The following is a 20,512-nucleotide window of genomic DNA, read 5'->3' on the forward strand; positions in this document are numbered from 1 at the left end:
GTGTGGAACAGACAGACAAACCTACTAAGACTGCCATCTTAAAGACCCATTGTTGCATATAATGTATACTAACATATTAGCATGCAGCACTGATCCACAGATCTATCACTGACATATTGATGATTTAATGATCTTCTGAAATCCAACAATAGGGGGCGATGTGACACAGGATGGCATTGTTCAAATGCCTGTTTTGGCATTTTTATACAGTTTGTCAGTGTTGGCACACACACTGTATTGTCATAATGTAGCTCCAGGATACCAATAAACTTCATTCTCCAAATTAAGATTTTGTATGTATATTTGCAATTGTGCTCCATATTTCTCATACCAAAGTAAGTGAGAAAGAGACATTATGATACAATTTGCATATTTAGTGTTATACTAACTAAATGAATACTCTGACTGGCCCATGTCAGTCCACCTTTGCTTCAGAGTTGTGTCAGGTTCTGGATCCTGGTATTACTAACCCCTTCAAATCTCCAGTGTGCAGTATATGTAGATAGGGATCGTTCCACCTACCTTGTGGGTGTCGTAGTCAGAGTGGCGAACCACATGGTACATCCTGTATGGTTGCGCAGAGCGTACGGCACAAATGGCTGCCTTCTCTTGGACAGCTTGACGTCTGCTGGAAACAGAAATGGTTCCAATAAAAAAAGAAAGGAAGGAGCGTGCTTGGCCTTTACATTACTTAAAACAATGCCGTATGTTCAAGTTTTAACAGTCATGCACTTGATTTCTTCTTGGGCCGTGAGATATAAAGAACAGCCAAGGCACAGTTGCCTTAAATATTTTAAAGGGGCACTCCACCGCTTTTACACATAAAGCTCAACTCAGCCAGTGTAACATCTGTGAAGGAGTTTTTCTACATCAGGGTTAATTATCTCAGCTTGGGCTCAGACAAAAACAGAAAACTGAACTAAAAGCCAACATCACAAACTGGAGGTGTGGAGTTTAAAGACATGGCCATTTACAGTACCAGGCAGGGGAAAGGTGTCTAATGAAAGACACTTGTAGCTGTGAGAAGTTGAAATGTGGGATTTTTGTAGCCTTACCCGCAGTAGGGATTATAAATTGGGATATCTAGTGTTGCTTTAATTTGGATCATTCATTTTTAAGTGTCTCTTGTAAGCCCCCCAATTTACAGATGTTCAAAACTACATTGCTAAAGTACCCCTTTAAAAAAGGCACTGCCATGCTTGTGCGTTTTATATAAATTTGCCAACAGTTATAATTGGCTTGGTCTATTGCTCATGTACTACACATGAACATAAAGTATACCATGATAAATATATGGAATCAACTAAAGTCAAAGCACAGAAATATGAATGGTAATTTGTAGATCAATGATTTTCCAGGAGGTCACTGAAAGTAAACTGAACACAAACCTAAACCTTACACAACATCATGCAAGATACTTTAACATTTAACAGATGTCCTATTCATATACCACAGTGAATGAGTGAATCCTATTGAGCAATAATAATAAAAAAAAATACACACAAATGTAAGCAGACTGCTGGTATTAAACAAACACACACACTGCTTCGGTCCAGTTACCACAGTGTAAGAGAACAGTTTGACCTTTGATCTCTGTGTCCGGTAGTTATTTACTTTACATAGTACAGTTGAACCATTTCATTTATATTCTTTTACGGTTAATTGTATACTATAAAAAAAATCTATAGAAACTATTGGACACAGAGAGAGAGAGAAACTGTCAGTTCATTCAGACGATAATCAAATACACATTCAACCAATCACAGTGTTTGTTTACAATAACTTCCGGGTAGAAAACCCCCCCTGCATCACTTTAATAGTGCAGAGTAATCTGGGGCAAAGAACATCTGAGCTTTACTCTCAACTAAGTCTTGCTGTGTGCAGACCTGTCACAATAACTACTTTTGTTGGACGATATATTGTCTCAGAAATAATCACGATAAACGATATCATTGTCATTTAAAGATCATTTTATACCACTGATATAATGATCATATAAAAGCATAATAATGTAAGGGATTGGACAGTGAGTGCTACACACAGACTGTCATTATGGTTGGGGACAGAGTTATTTACCTTTAATTCTTCTACAGTCTCCACTCAGGACGATCACAGTGAGGAATGGAGGACACTACTTGTTTAGCCAATGTGACATGAATAGCATCTTAGCTGCTAATGTGAAGTGTGGCAATACTGAGGTCAAAAATCATATGTATCATATGATAAGTCCATATATAGACATGATGATGTTGATAATTACCTTATTGTACGATAAGCCTATAATGTAATTATTGTGACAGGTCTAGCTGTGGGGGGGTGACGGGTAATGAGAAAGACAGGAGAAGGGTTTGGGCTTTTCAGATTTCCATCTGCAAAGAGCAAACGTGTTCCAAGACAGCTGTGGATCCATACGGAACAGGCACGAGAGCTTAACAGTGTCAAGAGTTGTGAAAAGCTGCAGCCTGGTCTTCACGATCAAATCGAACAAACAAGTTATTTGAGATTGCTGGCATTGCATTATGTCAGACAGGTTGGATCACCATGTTTAGCCAAAAATATTTAAATGTTACAGTTCTGTGCTGAAAATGGCACCAGAAATAAGTTCTCTACCCAGAAGTGACTGTTGTTAGCATGACGTCACATTGCTTGGGTCTATACTACATCCTACACAGTGTGCAGCAGTCTTCCAGAATCATAAGACTACAGTGCCAGAAACATCAAGTAAAATTCTCGAAAAGGTTTTACAACCACTGACCATGCAGTGTAAAAAAAAAAAAAAAAAAAAAAAAAAGACAAGCAAATCATGCTGTTCATGCAAAATACAAAATAACATCAACTTAAATTGTTCTGGAAGACGAGGACAGACGGGACAGGCTATATCTATAGTGACTATAATGACTAGTCATCACTGCTGCAACCTGCAACACTGCTGAATATACAGACGGTTATCATTCAGTTGTGTAGCAGATTTCCTAAAAACCTCAGCCAAAAGCACCAGACAGGATTTGTGCTGTAACACCTCCAGCAGCGTATATCTTCAACATTAACGCTGTATGAATGGACTAGAACTTAAGAATGAAATGTGCAGATGTGTGCTTTAGTTAATTCACTAACTATGGAAATGAGTCACAAATCTAAGTGAATACACAACAATGAGGAAAATAGTTTACATGCTTTTATTTTAGTTAAAAAAAAAAAAAGTATATTTGCATAGTTGAAAGTTTTTCTTAGGTCTTGATTTAATCAATTTAAAAACCGAATGATTTTTTTCAAACCATAAGTTTTAGGCAGAAAAAAGTCTGCACACTGTAGCTCCCACTTTCACAGATTTAGTTCTTTGGTCCAGCACTTTTTTTTTGTTCAAGATGAGCACGTCTACCACAAGTTTTAACAATCGCTCTGCCACCGACAGATTACAAATGAACAGTAGCACAAGTCATTCAGATTTTTTTAAAGAAATATTGAATTTTGACACATGGAGGGACATTTTAACACTGTCTAATCATATATGCATTTTTTTCTTGGCATTATTGCTGGGGCACTTTGATTGACAGGTGATCAGGGGCCCAGATGTGCAGTATACACACAAAATGCATAAGCCATTTACCAAACAAATTTGCTACATATGATAAGGTGGAGATGTTAAAAAAATACAGTGGGAGATTTTTTTTTTTTTTTTTGTGCAGCACATGATAAACTTACTGTAATGGATGCACTATAAAAACTGATATTCACTGATGACTGAGATGATGATGATAGAGAATGTGTGTTTATTTCAGTCTTCGTGCCTACACAGAATTTTATACATCTGGCCTCTGGATTTGGCCCTGACAAAATATCAAGAGCCACAAGATTTTTGTTATCTGCATGCCAAATATATAATTGCCATGTGCCATATGATCCATGTCAGTCTCATCCCTGTCCAATGGCACTATTAGTGAAATTTAAACTAATAATTTCTCAGGGTAAATCTGAGGCTTTTGATCGACCCCTCACACACTTGTGTATTATTTGGGGGAACGATCGATGATGACTGAATGAGAGCTTTGACACGTAGCGTGCTGCTGGAGGACACTGTCTGGGGGCCGACTGAGCTCTGAACTGTACCTCTTGAGTGAATCTGCTGCTCGAGGCAGGTCAAGCTGGCTGTGCTCCTAGTTCTAAGGTGAGCAAGAGGAGCACCTGACAGCAGAGAGAGATAGTTACTGCACAACAGAGACACATGCAGAGGGAACACACAAGAGGGTTACAGGTTCATCATCCTCATTCTGTACTCTGTGTCGACATTCAGCGACTTCTCTGCAAATCGGTACTGTTATGAATAGTTGGGTTCATGCTTCAGTTCAAGTCTTCTGTTAACACATCTGGTCTGCAAACCAAACATATCACAACATATCCATTCATTTTAAACTGAGGCATCAGAAGAACTTGGCTGATGAATTTCAGGGTTTCTTTTTGTTAACTTTTTTTTGATTCATTATCACTTCTTAGCTAACATTATTAATATAAAAAGGAACATTATAAGAGGCTGGAGTGAAGCAGCTGAAAGCTCTGAAACTCATCAACCAAGTTTCTCACAAGATGAACGCAAACAACCAAAGTAACCGACTGAAACCCTCCTTTAACCAGACACTTAACTGGAGGTATGCTACACTTTTCCTGCTGTCAACAAATCCCATGAAAAGATCAAACTCAATAATGTGTTAGTCTGTCTCTGAATGCTCTCTGACTTCCCCATCCTGTCTATGGCTTTCTACTTCGAGCCTGTTGGTTCCTACTGAGGGTGGAAATCTTTGAAAAGGGTTCACAAAATATAGTTTGTTAAAGGTTCAGTAAGGTCCTGAAACAATAAGTCACTGTTATTAAAGGTAAATATCACTCAAACTGCAGGAAAAATTGCTTTTGATGGGGAATATTTTCAGCAGTGTATGAATCCACATTTGATGCTCTAGTCTAGTGAGTATTTCTGGCAGCAGGATAGTGTGTTATTGCTCTTAAACCTCTTCTAAAATCCAATAAAAATGGTATTCTTTATTATTTTTAATATTCAAATTATATTCACATTGTAAATTTGCAAATTAAGCCTATAGTTATTATTTATTATGTATCTATACATTGTAGACACAGGCTTATGCACTGCCACTGCCACCATCAGCATGTGATTGTTATATGTTCTGTCCACTAGAGGGCAGTCTAATATTACCAATAAACAGGTGATAGCTTTCTTGCCGTGTAATAATTAAGCTTAGGCACAAAATGAATAATATTATCTAAAATAGAAATATTAAATCCATTACCATTGCACTGGATCATAGTAATTAAACCATGCACTTAACTGAAATATAAATAAATCCATGTCAGTATGCGTACCTTTAAATCAATAGGTGATGTGTTATTTGGGTCTGGATGCACAGCAGCTCTCATGAAAGTGTGAGTAGAAGCTGTGTGTCCAAACCTCATACTGCAGCACTGATCACTCAGCCTCCAGTCTTTTACTCTGGGCTGTTTATTGGAGTGGTGATCTCTATGAGTGCATCACTTTCTGCTCTTAGATATAGTAACATTAGAGGTTAACATTAGCACATCAACAACCTTAGATTGAGATTCAGTCAGAGCCTGAGGCAGACTTTATTGTTCATCAGATGTCACACTGATGTGTTTGAACAGTTTTTGGATGACAGTGGTGCTCTGTGGCACAGAGGAATAAGATATACCAGGAACATTTTATACAATCAGTATGTTAATAGTTGATCAACAGTAAGCAAGTGTTTCTTAATCTATCTGTTAAGACCTATAACTCTTCCTGTGTGCACCCATAACTGTACACTGCTGTATAATGTCTCCATAGGACAATTAACAATTGTTGACAAAATGTATAACTTAAAATGTACTTATATATGCTTATACCTACATTATAGTGTGTTATAAACCATGTATGAGTAGTATGTATATTCCTTATAAATGCTGTATAGGATGATATACACACGATGCTTGTTAGAAGCATTAGTTCATTGATGGTTTTTATCTCTTTATGGCAGAGGTATCAAACTCATTTTAGTTCAAGGGTCACATATACAGCCCAAATGGATCTCAAGTGGGCCGGACCAGTAAAACCATTGCATGATAACCTATAAATAATATATATGTATAATACATTTACTTTCATAGACCATCTATTTGAAAAACAGATGAACAGCCTGAGCTGTCTTAAGAAAAATGATTTCAACAAAATTATGTCTTTTTTTCCACACTATTTAGCACAGAAGCAGCTGATTAACAACATTTTGCATCAGTTTAAATATGGATTTAATATATATTCATTGGTTTTTTTTAGAGGATTGTATTCTGGTCAAGGTGGAAAAATTGCAATTCTCATACTTCCTGTGAGTTGGATTGGACCCCTTAGCGGGCCGGTTCCGGCCCACGGGCCATATATTTGACACCCATGCTTTATGGGATTTGTTAACAGGAGGAAAATATAGAAAATCAACATACTTATACATTCTTTCATAACAAAAAAACCTTTGAATTTGTCACACATTTCCAAGAGTGGACATGTCCTGTCACATGGCTATTTTGTCATCTTTTTATTCATTTCTTTTGTTTTTTCTTTTTTTATTAAATACATTAAAAGTTGATATCCAGATGCTGTATATGCCTTACAATCTATTTGAAACATATGTTAGTGAAGAAGTTCTTCACTACCTGATGATTTGTTTGTGGTGCTTTGTGTAGTTTTAACTCACTCTGTACAAAGCTGGGTGGGTCGACTGAGGAGCCCACCCAGGGCAGAGGGGGTGGAGACTGGGAGTTCTGTTCCTCCTCATTGCAGTAGTCAGCCATCCAGGAGCTCTTGGTAGTGTTGTACTGTTCTGTAACATCCAGACAAACACACATTTAACACTGTCCAGCAAACTGTACTGCACGCGCTAACTTGTTTAGATACATGTTCCAGCCTTGACTCACCCAGCAGGACAGAGGTGATGTTGATGTCCAGTCTCTGCTTGGCTCTTATTCCCATCTTGAGACGTGGAGGGTGGAGACGGCCGGCGGCCTGCTGCTGCCAGGACAGGAAGCAGGGCCAGGGTTCTATGAAGGGCTCCCAGCCTGAAAAACACACACAGAGATGTCAGCTGGGACACTGCCTGGGAGACTATCTTAACCTAATCCATATTGCTGAATTATAGCCATCACTTGCCCTAATGATTACCACTCTGCTGCTTTAACTGAGATTTGTTTTGTCCTTTATAAAGAGCAACATTTCATCATTACATAACATCATCTATCTCTGCACTTACCTGTAGAAGAAGAAGAAGTAAAAATAAGATTAAATAAAAGACAGTAGCAATAAGCAAAATGAACAAACAAACAAACAACATGAGTTTTGAGTAATGATTTAAAAGAAGGTACTGAATGTGTCAGCCTTATTTCCTCAGGCAGGTTGTTCCAAAGCTGAGGGGCCCTGATGGCAAAAGCACGGTCCCCTCTAGATTTCAGCCTTGACTTTGAAACAACCAGAAAGGCCCCACCCGACGATCTAAGGCTGCGGGCCGGCTCATACGGAGTCAACATGTCAGTTAAGTAGCTTGGAGCTAGATCAAGACGTGCTTTAAAAGTGATCAGTAAAATCTTAAAATCAATTCTAAAATGAACAGGGAGCCAGTGAAGAGAAGCGAGGATTGGGGTGATGTGATGTCGTCAGTTAAAACCAGTAAGAAGCCTAGCTGCTGCGTTCTGAACTAGTTGGAGGCCAGAGAGACATTTTTTAAGTTACCCGGAAAGGAGAGAGTTGCAGTAATCTAAACGAGAGAAAATGAAAGCATGAATGATTTTTTCCAGGTCAGAGTGGGTGAGCATCGGCTTGAGTTTGGAGATTGTTCTTAATTGTAAATAACAGGACTGGACAGTTTTTGTGATATGAGAAATGAAACTTAATTCTGGGTCAAACAGGACTCCAAGATTTCTGGCAGTGGGCTTGATGTTCGCAGACAGGGGACCAAGACTGATGGGATTTTTTGTATTTGGGGGATTGAACAGTATTATTTCTGTTTTGGAGTTGTTAAATTAAAGGAAATGTGGTGCCATCCAACAGTTGACATCATGGAGACAGTCTACAGCAGCAGCTAGGCTTCTTGGGTCACCGGATCTCAGGGGAAGGTAAATCTGTGTGTCGTCTGCGTAGCAATGGAATGAAATGTTGTGTCGTTGGATGATTTGGCCAAGTGGGAGCATATACTGTAGATAGAGAATAACATCGGACCTAAAATAGAACCTAGCGGTACACCACAGGTAATGTGGGATGTGGAGGAGGTGTAGTTACCTGTGGTGACCGCAAAGGGTCTTTCTAAAAGGTGTTAATTAGTGCCATTAACAGCTGGCGTCATAACTCGTCATAACTCACCATTCAACATTCTGAACAAACATTGAGCTAAATTCCCTTCATGGCCAGAAAGATTCAATATGTTTGAAGTAAATGTTATTACCTGACAGCTCTCTGTTGTAGTAGTCTCCAGACAGAGTGAAACTGGCGTTGCCTTCCTGGGTAGAACCAATGCGCTGTAGCACATACAGCCCTGCAATTACACCGATTCTGAACATCACAATCAGGACCACACACATGTTCATCACTAACTTCCTAGATGTATAATTATTTCTTGAAGTTCATTTATTTATTTTTCGCTAAGCTGTGTTGGTTGGGTTTGTAGTGTGGTGATGACTCTTAGCCATCTTACGTTTACTGTCCTCAAGGATGATTATTATTAGTAATAGTGGAGTGTCTTTTCTACTGGCATATTTGGAGTGATTTTAGATTTTATATATGATATAATATGATATAATATGATGAATGTGATATATTATTAGGCGAGTGAGAGGAGAGATTAAGACAGGAAATGACTGGAAGTGCTGTTTTGTAACTGCTTTTCTCAATGTATTTTTGTCCATCTATCTATGTTACACCAAACTAAATAACACTAAACTACACTACACTAAATTACACTAAACTACTCTACACTGCATTACACTAAACTAAACTAAACCTGGGGGACAGAGAGGGATAAAGACAACAGTAGATCCAGGAACCAAACTGGGGACACTGTGGCTACATGTGTTGTGTCTTTCCCACCAGGTAGGACACATACCACATGTTTTAAAATCAACAAGGAAACTGCTTAATCTTTCATATCTATAATGCCAGTTAAATATATCATATGTCATATGTCATAGTGCTGTTGTATCTTCTGTAAATGAGACTTACTGGAGAAGGTGAGCTCAGCCAGTGGTATGTCACAGTCCATACAATCATCAATGAAACAGATGCAGACGCTCTCTGCCTTCACCTCTACTCCAGACAGAGGAGCTGAGTGGCTGCTGGAGCCAGAGTCACTTCTTGCTCTCGGGTGGCCCGCTATGTTCTCAGCATTTTCCAGCAGCCATGTGGCAGCCTGGTCCAGCTGGCCTGAGGGGACACACACACACATACACACACACACAATCTTGTTTATATCACTTCACAGCTCATTGAACATCGACTTACATTCATTCCCTGGAGACTTAACCTTACCATAACCACTACTTATCTTTACCCTAAAATGTATCATTTATGAAATGGGAACTACACACACACACACACACACACACACACACACACACACAGATCAGACTCACCTTTACAGTGGATGAGGGCTCTTTTGCAGTCATCTTTCTTGAAACCAAGTTCTTGCAAATGTGTCAGCTGCCCCTCTGTGGAAACAAACAAATCCTCATAAATACCTGATGTGAGAACAGTGATGAGCAACACAATAACAGCACTTAAAAGTGGTTGAACATTGATCGAGTTGTGGAAATATTAAACGAAAACTGTATATTCTATTTGAGCTTTCCCCCGAAAGACATAATGTAAATATCAACATCTAACAGATGGCTTTTGTATAAGTTGCTCATACAGGTGTCATGCTGACTTGTTGACTATATTTTAAACACAAGAAACCAATAAACTGAGTTTCAGGTAAAAGGCCGATACAAACGTCTTCATTTTGTGACATTTGACTTTTTTTTGGTGTGAAAGCCAACGCTGAGCATGAGAGCATTCTTCAGGTGAGTTAACAACCATCGCCAGGGGCCTCTGTCAGTGTTAGTTGCTCATTTAGAAAATGTGTGATATTTGTGTGTATTTTTAAGCTTGCACAGAATTGCCATTTCGTTAAGATTTGTCTACCCACTGAGGTTGGCTGAAGAAATCAGTTATTTCTGTGAATGCTTTAAACTGTATAAGATCAGATCTCTGAAAATCTTTATTGGAGGTTTGTAAAAGTGATAGAAAACATAATCAACATAAGCAAAAACAATTAGGTCTTCTCCTCTAAATGCTTGAGAAAGAAATGATATCTTGGACATAGCAGGTTTTAGACTCCTTCACGTGTATGGCTGGGTGACTAAGCCTGTGAATTGAGTAGATCTGACCCTCATCTATTAACAACAGGCCTCAGGCTTTGAATTTGGGAGGCATAGCTCGCTCCCAGAGTCCAAGGACACTAGACAGAACACACTGGGGGGGGGGGAAGTAAGAAACTACAGCAGCCATGTCACAGTCTGGAGGAGCATAGTAGCACAGCACAGTATTTGTCAGAGTACAGACAGCACAGTCAAATACAGTAACACAATCACAGTGACAGGCTGTCAGTTAGTATACATCAACAAGCTTCACTTTGTGCATGAAGCAGGGACTTTTTAAGAGTTTGTTTGGTGTTTGTTTTTCCCCTGGTGAACTGTGATTGTTTTTCAGAGCTGCAGGAAGTAGATGCAGCCATCTCTCAATGCACTGCAGCATATTTTTCATAACCATGTTAAACCACCATCACAGAGCCTTTCCTGCAGCTGTTGTTTTCCCCCAATAAGGCTGCAGTGACGCACATTTCTGGAGTGTTTCTGAGTAAATATCTTATTGCTGGGTGGGGGGGGGGGGTAACATACATGTTACTAACTCATTTGGTTGTTGTTGTTAAAATCTGCAGCTTACTGTATAATCTCAGTGAGGCCTGGAGCACAAATGCACTATTTCCTAAGCAGAGTGAGACACTACGAAGTGCTTCTACTATAACTCTGTATTACCAACTTTTTAAGCAGAATTACATGCGTGCAGCTGATGATGTAATAACAGCCGATAACATAATCATTTTGCCCCGTTTTTTATGTCAATAACATAATAACTTATTATGTCATTGGCAAGAAGTTATTACTTTATTGGTTCAGGAATTTTATGATGTTATTGGCAAGTTATTACATCAAAAAATGGGCAGAATTATAACGCTATTAGCTGCTACAACGTGACTAAAAACAAACTATTCAGGATGTATCCAACCTAAGGCTGGGCGATATGGACAAAATGAAATACCTCAATATTTTTCAATACCTCAATATAAATATTTTCACAATATTGTAAGAATGACTTTTGGTTTCTTATAATAATCATCAGTAATGTGGATATAATGATTAAGTGGGTGATGGCAAATAATAAAACTGCTAAGTTCAGAAAATGGCATCACTTTACTGTAATGCAGCCTTTTCAACAAGGTAAAAACAACACTTAACATTTTCTGGACATCAGTAATATTTGTGCCAAACCTCTCTGGATTTTGTGGAGGGAACAGCTTCTGAAAAAGCATTTCAAGCATTAAAGGTCACTAAATGTACCAGCCTTTACATACCTATGAGGGCCTGAGTCTTCTGCCTGAAGCTCTCTTTAGCTGTAGGGGCCGGCTCAGCACTGGGTGCAGAGGCGTCAGAGTCAGGCGGCAGTGGAGTACTGGCTGTAGGGATGGACTTTGCTATGGCCAAGAAGAGCTGAATGTCGTTGTAGGACAGCCGGATATCCAGAGCAGGAAACTGGATCTGCCAAAGAATCAAATACCAACTATTTACCATGACAACCTCACTTAACTAGTAATGGGAATACTAGTTATCCTGTGAAAAATACTCCTGTGACATCACCTGATATGTCAGCCTAGCAGTTTACATGAGAAAGCCACAGTTACAAAGTGCAGGTGTGTACTTTAAAAGATTTTACATTCATTCACATGTGATGATACAGACAGTGTAGATGCTCATTTAATATGCTATTCTTCAGTTTCTGCACTGATCCCAGTTTTACACAGTGACTGTTACATGTTGCATATCTTATGTGCTGACCTCCAGCAGTGGTGGGATGTCCTCCACATTGAAGGCGTCCAGTAGACCTGAGCTGCTCTGGTATGTGGGGCTGCCACACAGCTCAACCTGAACATTGACCGGGTCGATGATGGACAGCGCCGTCTCCTGCTCGCTGCCCAGGCGACACGAGAACACCTGAGGGGGGAGGGGGGGTTACAAGATACCTCTGAATCAAAAACAATAATATTAAGATCTAGACTTTTGGTGAGTTGTTGCACTCATGTACAATCCCATATCACAGAATAAATCCACAAGTATCACTCTGCACCGAGCTTCACAGTATACTGTTTTGGTCTTTAAGGTCACATTAGGGGTAAGAAGGGGAGAGGGGGAGGAGGTGTTGGAGTTGTACCAGGATTTGGATTTCATTAGTTTGATTCCTGTATGATATGTATGAAGTTTTATTCAGTCACAGCGTAAATGTTGTGTGACTGAGCTAGAGAGGCTGAATAATTCAGACACCCTTTATTTAATATTACTTATTAAAATCTGCAGCTTAGTTATTAGTCATTTAATTCTTGGAGGTATTAAAGCAACATTAATTTAAGTCCTTCATCAGGATGCAAGTAAGGAACTAGTGGTCTCAGTAGTGATGTTGTATTGAGAGAGAGTGAGAGATGTCACCTCTATTCCAGCGAGGCTGCCAGAGAAGGGCCTGTCCAGCAGACGCGGTTTGTAGGTGAGGACCGTGGTGCCTTTTAGAATGATGGCGTTGGTATCCAGACACGATGAGTCCTCCACAACCACAAATTCTGTGCCTGAAGACCAAAAAAAGATATATCAAGGTTTGCATTCAGGAGGTCATATAAAAAAAATTCTTCCCAGTGATTTATCATCGCTCTCTGACCTGTGACGTTGATCTTGACCTCGAGGTAGCGCTCCTGCGTCACCGGCACTGTGGACCTCTTGGTGACTACGCCGCTCTTGACTGTTTTTGGCATGGTGGTGGTGGTGGTGGTGGTGGTGGTGGCGGTAGCACCAGAGCCCGAGTCAGTGCTGGTATTACTGGGCCAGTGCTCACGAGTCTCTGCGCCGCCCGATGGCTTCTCCACCGGCATACGCAGGAAGTCACGCACCAGCTGAAGCCAGTCGAAGATGAGAAAGACCCTCAGGTTGTTGAGGACCATGGTGAAGCAGGAGGAGTCACGCGTGGATCTGCAGGAAGAGGGAACAAAACTTCAAAACTAATGATTTACCGACATGTTTTAACTATTTCCGCTGATGTTAAAAAATGCTCCATGTGCTATAAAGTTCTCCGGTGATACCTGTAATGCAGTTCCAGCTGCAGTGATGCCCGGTTTGTGCCAGTTTTGGAGGGCTGGAGGATGCAGTCGAAGACATTGCGCCTGACCCCGTCGGCTCGACCGGTGCTTTTATTCGGCCTAGTGTCATATGCTAGCAGCGAGTGAGACACCAGGTTGACAGACTTTGATCCATTGGAGAAACTCTCAAAGAGCAACTTGGATTTCATGAAGTCAAACCTAAACGTGAGAGGAACAGATGCAAAACTAAAATAAGAACTTTTTTCCCCCAAACACCATCAATAAATGTTCATTAACACCCTTTCCTGGGATGTCAGGATACAAAATATTGATTCAGTCTATAGTGAGTGTGTGAAAGACTTGAGATGAACTCGCTGTGGGCTGTGAGGGATGTTAACCATACCAACCTCAGGCCATCTCCTCTGCAACTTAAAATAAAATATATATCATGTGACCTGAGACCAACATGGGAGTTGCTGCTGCTCTCAACCCAAACCAGTGTTAAAGTTGACAACAACAGAGCAAAGCTGCAGCTGACTGCTGTTGTAAAACATTTACAGTGTCTTTATGGCACCATGTGTCTTGTTTGTTTACATTTATTTTTGGGCTTTTTTTGCCCTTATTTAGATAGTAACTTGGCAGAGAGGCCGACAGGAAACAGAGAGAGAGGGAAATGACCTGCAGCATAGGTCCCTGGCTGGATTCGAACCAGGGACACTGTGGTTACATGGCATGCACTCTAACCACTCGACCAACAAGGCGCTCCATGTGTCTACTTACCAATGTGGCAACAGTCAAACTTCAAGAAGCTGTAATCACATACAGTAATTGCAGAGGTTTGCAGGTGAAAGAACCTTACAGCAGGTTTACCTTTTTCTCTCATTTTGTTAAACTGTTAAAAATCCCATGAAGAAATACAATGTCCAGTTTCTCACACGTGTTTCTTATGCACTGAACTTCCAAGAAACATGAAGGTATTAAGTGTGCTGGACTTCCCTCAGCTCAAACAAACATCATTAATTCTAAACTTCCTCTGAGTTGTTTTGTCCCAGTGTGTGAGAAATAGTTCCAAGCCTGGAGCATTGCTCTTCTTGGGCATCACCTTTAAAATATGACTGATAGATCATTAGTCTAATCATCTTATGAGAGTTATGATAGGTCTGTTTGCTGATGTCTGTGTAGTTTGAAAGTGTGCAAGGACGCCATTAAAACAATCTGTTTTAGTGCAGGAAAAACTGCTTCCATTGCTCAGCAACAGGTGAGAATTAACTTTTTTAAATTGTGAATTGGCAGCAATATGATTTACCAATACATGTTTAATAGCCAGTATGAGCAGCAGGAATGACTAGAGTGAGGAAACCTCTTTCACTGTTCATGTGGATACCTGACTGTTTTAAGACAAACTTCATATAAATATGAATGTCTAACTTCTGACCTTGCAGTACAGATTTAGATGTGTACCCAGGGTGTTTAAGTATGTTTTAACAACACTGTTGGGTTAGGTTCAGGTAGAGTGAGGCTCACTTCTAACCAAACCAATCAGTGTTGCTGGCTGTGGTCAGTGGTGAAACAAATCATGTATGGTGAATCACTGCTATTTAGCCTGGTCTTAACACCAGGCTAAAAAGCAGTGATTCACCATACTCTCTGGTTAATCTTTAAAAGCTCAACTGCCTTTAACACACACTTCTTAGCAGTGAGATTCCTTTCGTTGCTTTACACTGTGTGTCAAGGTATCATTATGCCATGAAACAGATGTTGGGAGGGGCTTTGAAGTCATTAGTGTCATTTGCATCTCACAGAAATACTCATTCTTTCTGGCATGTGAGCATCTGTGGGAAATTTAGAATGAAATGATTATTTTTAACAATTATTTGACATTTTGTGCAACTGCTTTCAAGAGTCCACCATATGTAAATAATGTATTTTAAATGGTTTTTTCTATGGCTATATGAAGACAGAAAAAGGCCAACCTTGCTAGTGAGTGTTTGTGTTCACTGGCTTTGGGATTGTCCAGGAGCTCCAGACTGACGTCCATCATGTCCACCAGGAATGTCAAGTTGGTGTAGACATCCCCACTTAACACCGTCTGCAGAGAGACACAACATCAGTATGGAAACTAGTACACAAGGTGGAATTACAACTGTATCATAAAATAGACAAGAATCATAGATCAAGCTACAGAGAGGTATAACGTATGTTAGAGTATTAGATTATATTGAAGTATATACATGTGTTAAATATATTGTGAACTAGAAGCTCTATTTGGGCTGTAGTCTTTAGAAAGTATGCCAGTATATTCACTGAAAATAGAACAGGCAATAATCTCCCTGCAAAGTCTCAAATCCGCATTTGACAGACAGTAAACAGAAGTAGAGTGTGGAGTATTTAAAGTAATTTACATCATAATCATACCAAAGCCATATCTATATGATATCTATCATTATTAGTTAGCCAAACTGGCAGGCCGGTTCAATCCTGGCAGTGGACCTTTGTTGTATATTACTCTCCAGACTCCATTTCTGTGGGGCACAACTACCAGCGAAAGCAGCACTACGACGTGTTGGTATTTTCTTGATCACGAAACTTGCTTTGCCCATCTGTGTGCTATTTTAGTGCTGCACAGCACACAATGCACAGGTGGAAGGAGATGCACAAACAGCTGGGAGGTTCATGCAAAGACAGATGTTGCATTTTGGTGTAAATTTGGTCCTAGACTTTGCGCTGAGAGTCTCAGGACCACATCTGTTTAGAGAGCAACATCAATCTGCTGCCTATCTGTTGATTTTATCAATAGAGCAAAGTAAATATTACAACAAATGTGCAGCAATAACTGACTAAAGCTTAAAACATAAATTAACTATTTTAATTAAAAAGATGTGATTAAATTGGCACAAAACATCATTTTGAAATCAGTAAGGACAGCTGCATTGATCTGTTATCAAATGATTCTTACAGTATCTTTTGTCCATAGCTGCCTAATGTAAGCTGCAGCAGGACATCCATGTTGATCAATCTGCTACGTTCGATTTAAGCATCACACCAGAGCACAGTGACATTCACAGGGTTTACTTTCACTGAATTGCCAAAAAAACCAAAAACAAGCCGCTACAGAATAACCACACACACCTCTACACACACCAGGCTGGTAGGTTAGAACTATTGTTCATGTGTCATAGATGGTGTGAGCATTCACAATGTGTCAGTTCCATGCAGTCACATCACAGCTTCACCAAACCTTGTTATTATTTAATTCAACCAGCATTGTACAAATCACCTGTTAAAATAACCCACATTATCTGCCTCTGGCTGTAGAAGTGTGTTCACGTCATGACACTCTGCACCTTCAGACACCAATAAGATTTCCTGAACAAAAATATTTCCATTGGATGAGCTTGAAATGCCATGCTTCACTGTGATTGGCTCAGCTTTTTCAGAAATATGTTGACAGTGATGAGACAGTCACATGCCTCAAACAGCTTGGGGGTCTCTTTCATACCATCAACCCTCAGACTGTACAACACCACAGCTCCCAGTACCTCCCACTCCCACTAATAAGACTGATGATGTTATTACTGTTTAATCCCAGGAACATTACAGAATTTTAGAGATTGTTTATTGTTTATATAGTATTTACAGGTTGTTTATTATATATAGAATTTAGAGACTGTTTATTGCATATCACTTATTACAAGAATACTATTGTGTCAATTTGGAATTTCCAATAAAGTTTACCCTTACCCTTACCTTATCTAAAGTTGCAATACATGCTATTCAGCCACTAGATGTCACATTATAGCAACATTTGACCAAAACAAATGTGCCAGTCGTTTACTCGAAGTAGGGCGGGAAAAAAACATAGCTCATGAAACTGAGATCAAACTGTCAAACGAGACAGTGCTGATGAAATATGGATCAATATGGATGTTTTACTGTCATTTGAGAAAGTTTGTGATGTGTCTACCATCTTGGAAATGGACGCAGAGGACCGGCTACCAAAACAAAGAAAGAGAGGCTCGGATAACAACACACACAGAGGGAGTGTGATTTAATTTACTCCACTATGTCTTTACATAGAAAATAGTTGTTTGCTGACATCTTGTGAAGCTAAATATAGTTTATTGCAACTTTAATAATGACCACACCCTCTGATCTATATTCACCTCCATCCAGGCCTTTTGCATTTTCTGCTCTTGCGCATACATGACCCAAAATTATAACAGGTTAAAATAGGGCCCTAAAACTATCTCCCCTCATTTCCTTTCACGTTTCTATGGTCGCTATGATAAAGGCATAAAATGGCCCAACAGGTATTAAAAAACTAAACAGCATTTGCTACAAAAATGTCGATATGTAAATGGTTCAGATGGTTGGCCAGAGTGTGCGTGTTTGTGCCTGCTTTCTCACATAGGTGCTAGGGTCCTGCAGGTTGTAGGGTCGCAGGAATTCTTCAATAGGCTCTCCCAAGTTGTTCTCCAGCAGCCCTCTGATCAGCTGGTAGTGCTCCAGGTTCAGACAGCAGTGGACTGACGACAGGCTGCCATGTATTGACATGTCAGGCACTGCATGGCTCAGCTGACTGACAATATTGAGGAACACAAGAATGAGATTGAAGAAGGTATGGCCACAGGTGCACTCACAGGGAGAGCTAAAGAATTAAAATAGAGCTGAAATTATGAATAAAAAAAGGATAAAACACACAAACTTAAATTAAAAAGAAGGGAAAACAAAAGTAAATAAATTCTTCCCTGACCCAGATGTCATGACCTGACCAACACCGGATCTACTCCGGCACCCCTTTGTCATTGGAGCCCAACTAAAGATGCCCTCCAAAAGAATGTAGCTTTGTTATTTCTTGATTTATTTTCTTTCTTTGTTTCTTTGGTTAATACTGTCTCCCCCTTGTGCTCTATCTCCCTTCCATATCTTTCGCACAAAAAATCCATACTATATTATAATGTCCTGTATACTTAGCTACTGTAGCTGATACCAAACTTGACCCAATACAAAAAATAAATAAATATACCTAAATGACATAAATCTGTCCACCTATGAATATTGTTGTCCCCTTAATGGCCAATCTTTAAAAAATGTATCAACTTCTTTTGACATTTATATGTAGCACTTAGTTTAATAATGCAATTTTCAAAAATTATACCACATAATGGTGACATGATCATTACTGTGAATTGTTTTTAAAATATGGAAACTACACTATAATAATCTAATATAAAGCATGTGGTTACTTGTCCAGGTTGCGTTCCACTTTCAGCTTAAGGCGGCAGCAGTCTTTCAGCAGGTTGGCTCCGGTGCGACGGACAGAATACGAAGGGAAGATGAGGTCGGAGGATTCAGGAGGGTTACTGACACTCTCCCAGGGTTGACAGGGTAGACGCTCTGCAGCAAAAATATCCATCTCCTGTAGGTCCAGAGCAATGCAGTCCAACAGACACACATGGTCTTCTAATGGGGATAAAGCAGAACATGTGACACTAATAACTACTGTATTTGAAAAGATCTTAAATTATCTACCATGAAATATGAACAGTGAAGCTAACCTAAGCTGTGAGGGCCATCCTCTTCAGGGGCCCTCCCTGTGTCTGGGGCCTGCGGTCTACCAAGGGTGAACCCTGTCGAGGAGCTGGAGCTGGAGGCAGAGGTCCTAGGCTTCTCCTGCTCACTATTCTTCCCAGCTGCATTCCGCACACGCTCCTTTTTCCAACAGAAAAGAAAAGATTATTACATACACATACATATATACATACAAAAAAAATTACCAAGGGGGTTTGACATGGTTTTGATAAATATTGTTACTAAAACATGTTTTGTTTTACTATTGGAAAGACCAACCAATCCCTCATCGCTTAAAAGCATTTTCAACTTCTTTAATAGTGATAGACAATGCTAATGTAATGTAACTCAGGATTGTATCAGGAGGGCTGGGGCATATGAATGTGCCTATGACTGTAGAACAAGTAGTTCAATACTGATAGAGGTGATAGGAATTCCTCTTTAAGAAAGCAATAACTCAATGACATTGTGCCATTATCTCCTAAGCCAATTTTTTAGAGCACAATTATTTGAAGTATTATATTGCATTTCTGAACACTGTGATCCAAAACAAAAACATTCTCAGTGACAGCAAAGTGAAATTCAACCAGAACTGGTATTTCAAGATCAAACTGTATCAAAACAATACACCAACTTTTGTCAGTAATCTCACTGATCGACACATATTGGCGTAAGGATTCACAATATGCAGATGATCTTCTGCTGTACATTTCTAACCCAATTTACTTCACCAGGGATTCAAGACTTTTTTATGTAACTAATTCAATATTCAGGATAACGCAGTTAAACTGTCTTAAGAATGAATTGATGCTTTCCTTTTTCAAGTGATTAACTATAGGTATGAATACCAACAAATGTTGAATGTTGCACCTTTTCTCTGAAGCATTGTCGTCTGAAACATCAAATGTATTGATGCACAGAAGAGGACTCTTCTAGTAATTTAACACAAACATGATCAAGGAGCTTAAAAAGTTGGTATATTTTTTTAAACAATACATGCAATAACTGTTTATCTGAATGCACAGCCCTTTCCCAAACCAATCACAAACAGAGCAACTGCAAACTAGGGCTGGGCAACCATAATGTCAAATACTGTCACCTGTCAAATGTATAATTGTGATAGTTTCTGGTATACTGAAATATGGTGTACGTTAAAAGTGAAAGTGATATTGACAAACCCTTTTCCACACAAAAGCACGAGCATGCCATTGTACCTTGTAATGAGATGTATCCTTGTATGAATGTGCATGCAGTATAAAATTCTTCACAGAAAAACAAAAGATACAAATGAAGATACAAATTGCTTGGTTCACACCAGAGGTCTCCACCTGCATTCACACCAACCCAAACAAACCTCACCAAGTGGGTAAACACACCAGACTTCGATTCAACCAGACTACACAAATCTGGTGTCAACGCAACCTCCGATTTAAGAAACTTTCATTTGTCAGTCAAACTCTGATCATACATCA

General features: G+C 39.6%; 1 protein-coding gene across 3 annotated transcripts in view; it reads right to left on the reverse strand.

Moving 5' to 3' along the window:
• vps13d (vacuolar protein sorting 13 homolog D) overlaps positions 1–20,512 on the reverse strand; it is a 66,305-nt gene that overhangs the window by 20,995 nt on the left and 24,798 nt on the right. For 2 of the 3 annotated variants that reach the window (XM_062426599.1, XM_062426598.1), the window contains exons 26-40: positions 19,028–19,181; positions 18,716–18,932; positions 17,877–18,048; positions 15,443–15,558; positions 13,473–13,688; positions 13,055–13,362; positions 12,832–12,965; positions 12,187–12,342; positions 11,706–11,889; positions 9,667–9,741; positions 9,257–9,457; positions 8,484–8,573; positions 6,967–7,107; positions 6,747–6,872; positions 523–628 (exon numbers count right to left, since the gene is read on the reverse strand). In XM_062426599.1, coding sequence (XP_062282583.1) covers positions 523–628; positions 6,747–6,872; positions 6,967–7,107; positions 8,484–8,573; positions 9,257–9,457; positions 9,667–9,741; positions 11,706–11,889; positions 12,187–12,342; positions 12,832–12,965; positions 13,055–13,362; positions 13,473–13,688; positions 15,443–15,558; positions 17,877–18,048; positions 18,716–18,932; positions 19,028–19,181 — 2,396 coding nt within the window. The remainder of the gene's footprint in view (positions 1–522; positions 629–6,746; positions 6,873–6,966; positions 7,108–8,483; positions 8,574–9,256; positions 9,458–9,666; positions 9,742–11,705; positions 11,890–12,186; positions 12,343–12,831; positions 12,966–13,054; positions 13,363–13,472; positions 13,689–15,442; positions 15,559–17,876; positions 18,049–18,715; positions 18,933–19,027; positions 19,182–20,512) is intronic. The other variant, XM_062426600.1, reaches the window with a different exon arrangement.

The sequence above is a fragment of the Scomber scombrus genome, chromosome 10, assembly GCF_963691925.1.
Source record: "Scomber scombrus chromosome 10, fScoSco1.1, whole genome shotgun sequence".
NCBI lineage: Eukaryota > Metazoa > Chordata > Actinopteri > Scombriformes > Scombridae > Scomber > Scomber scombrus.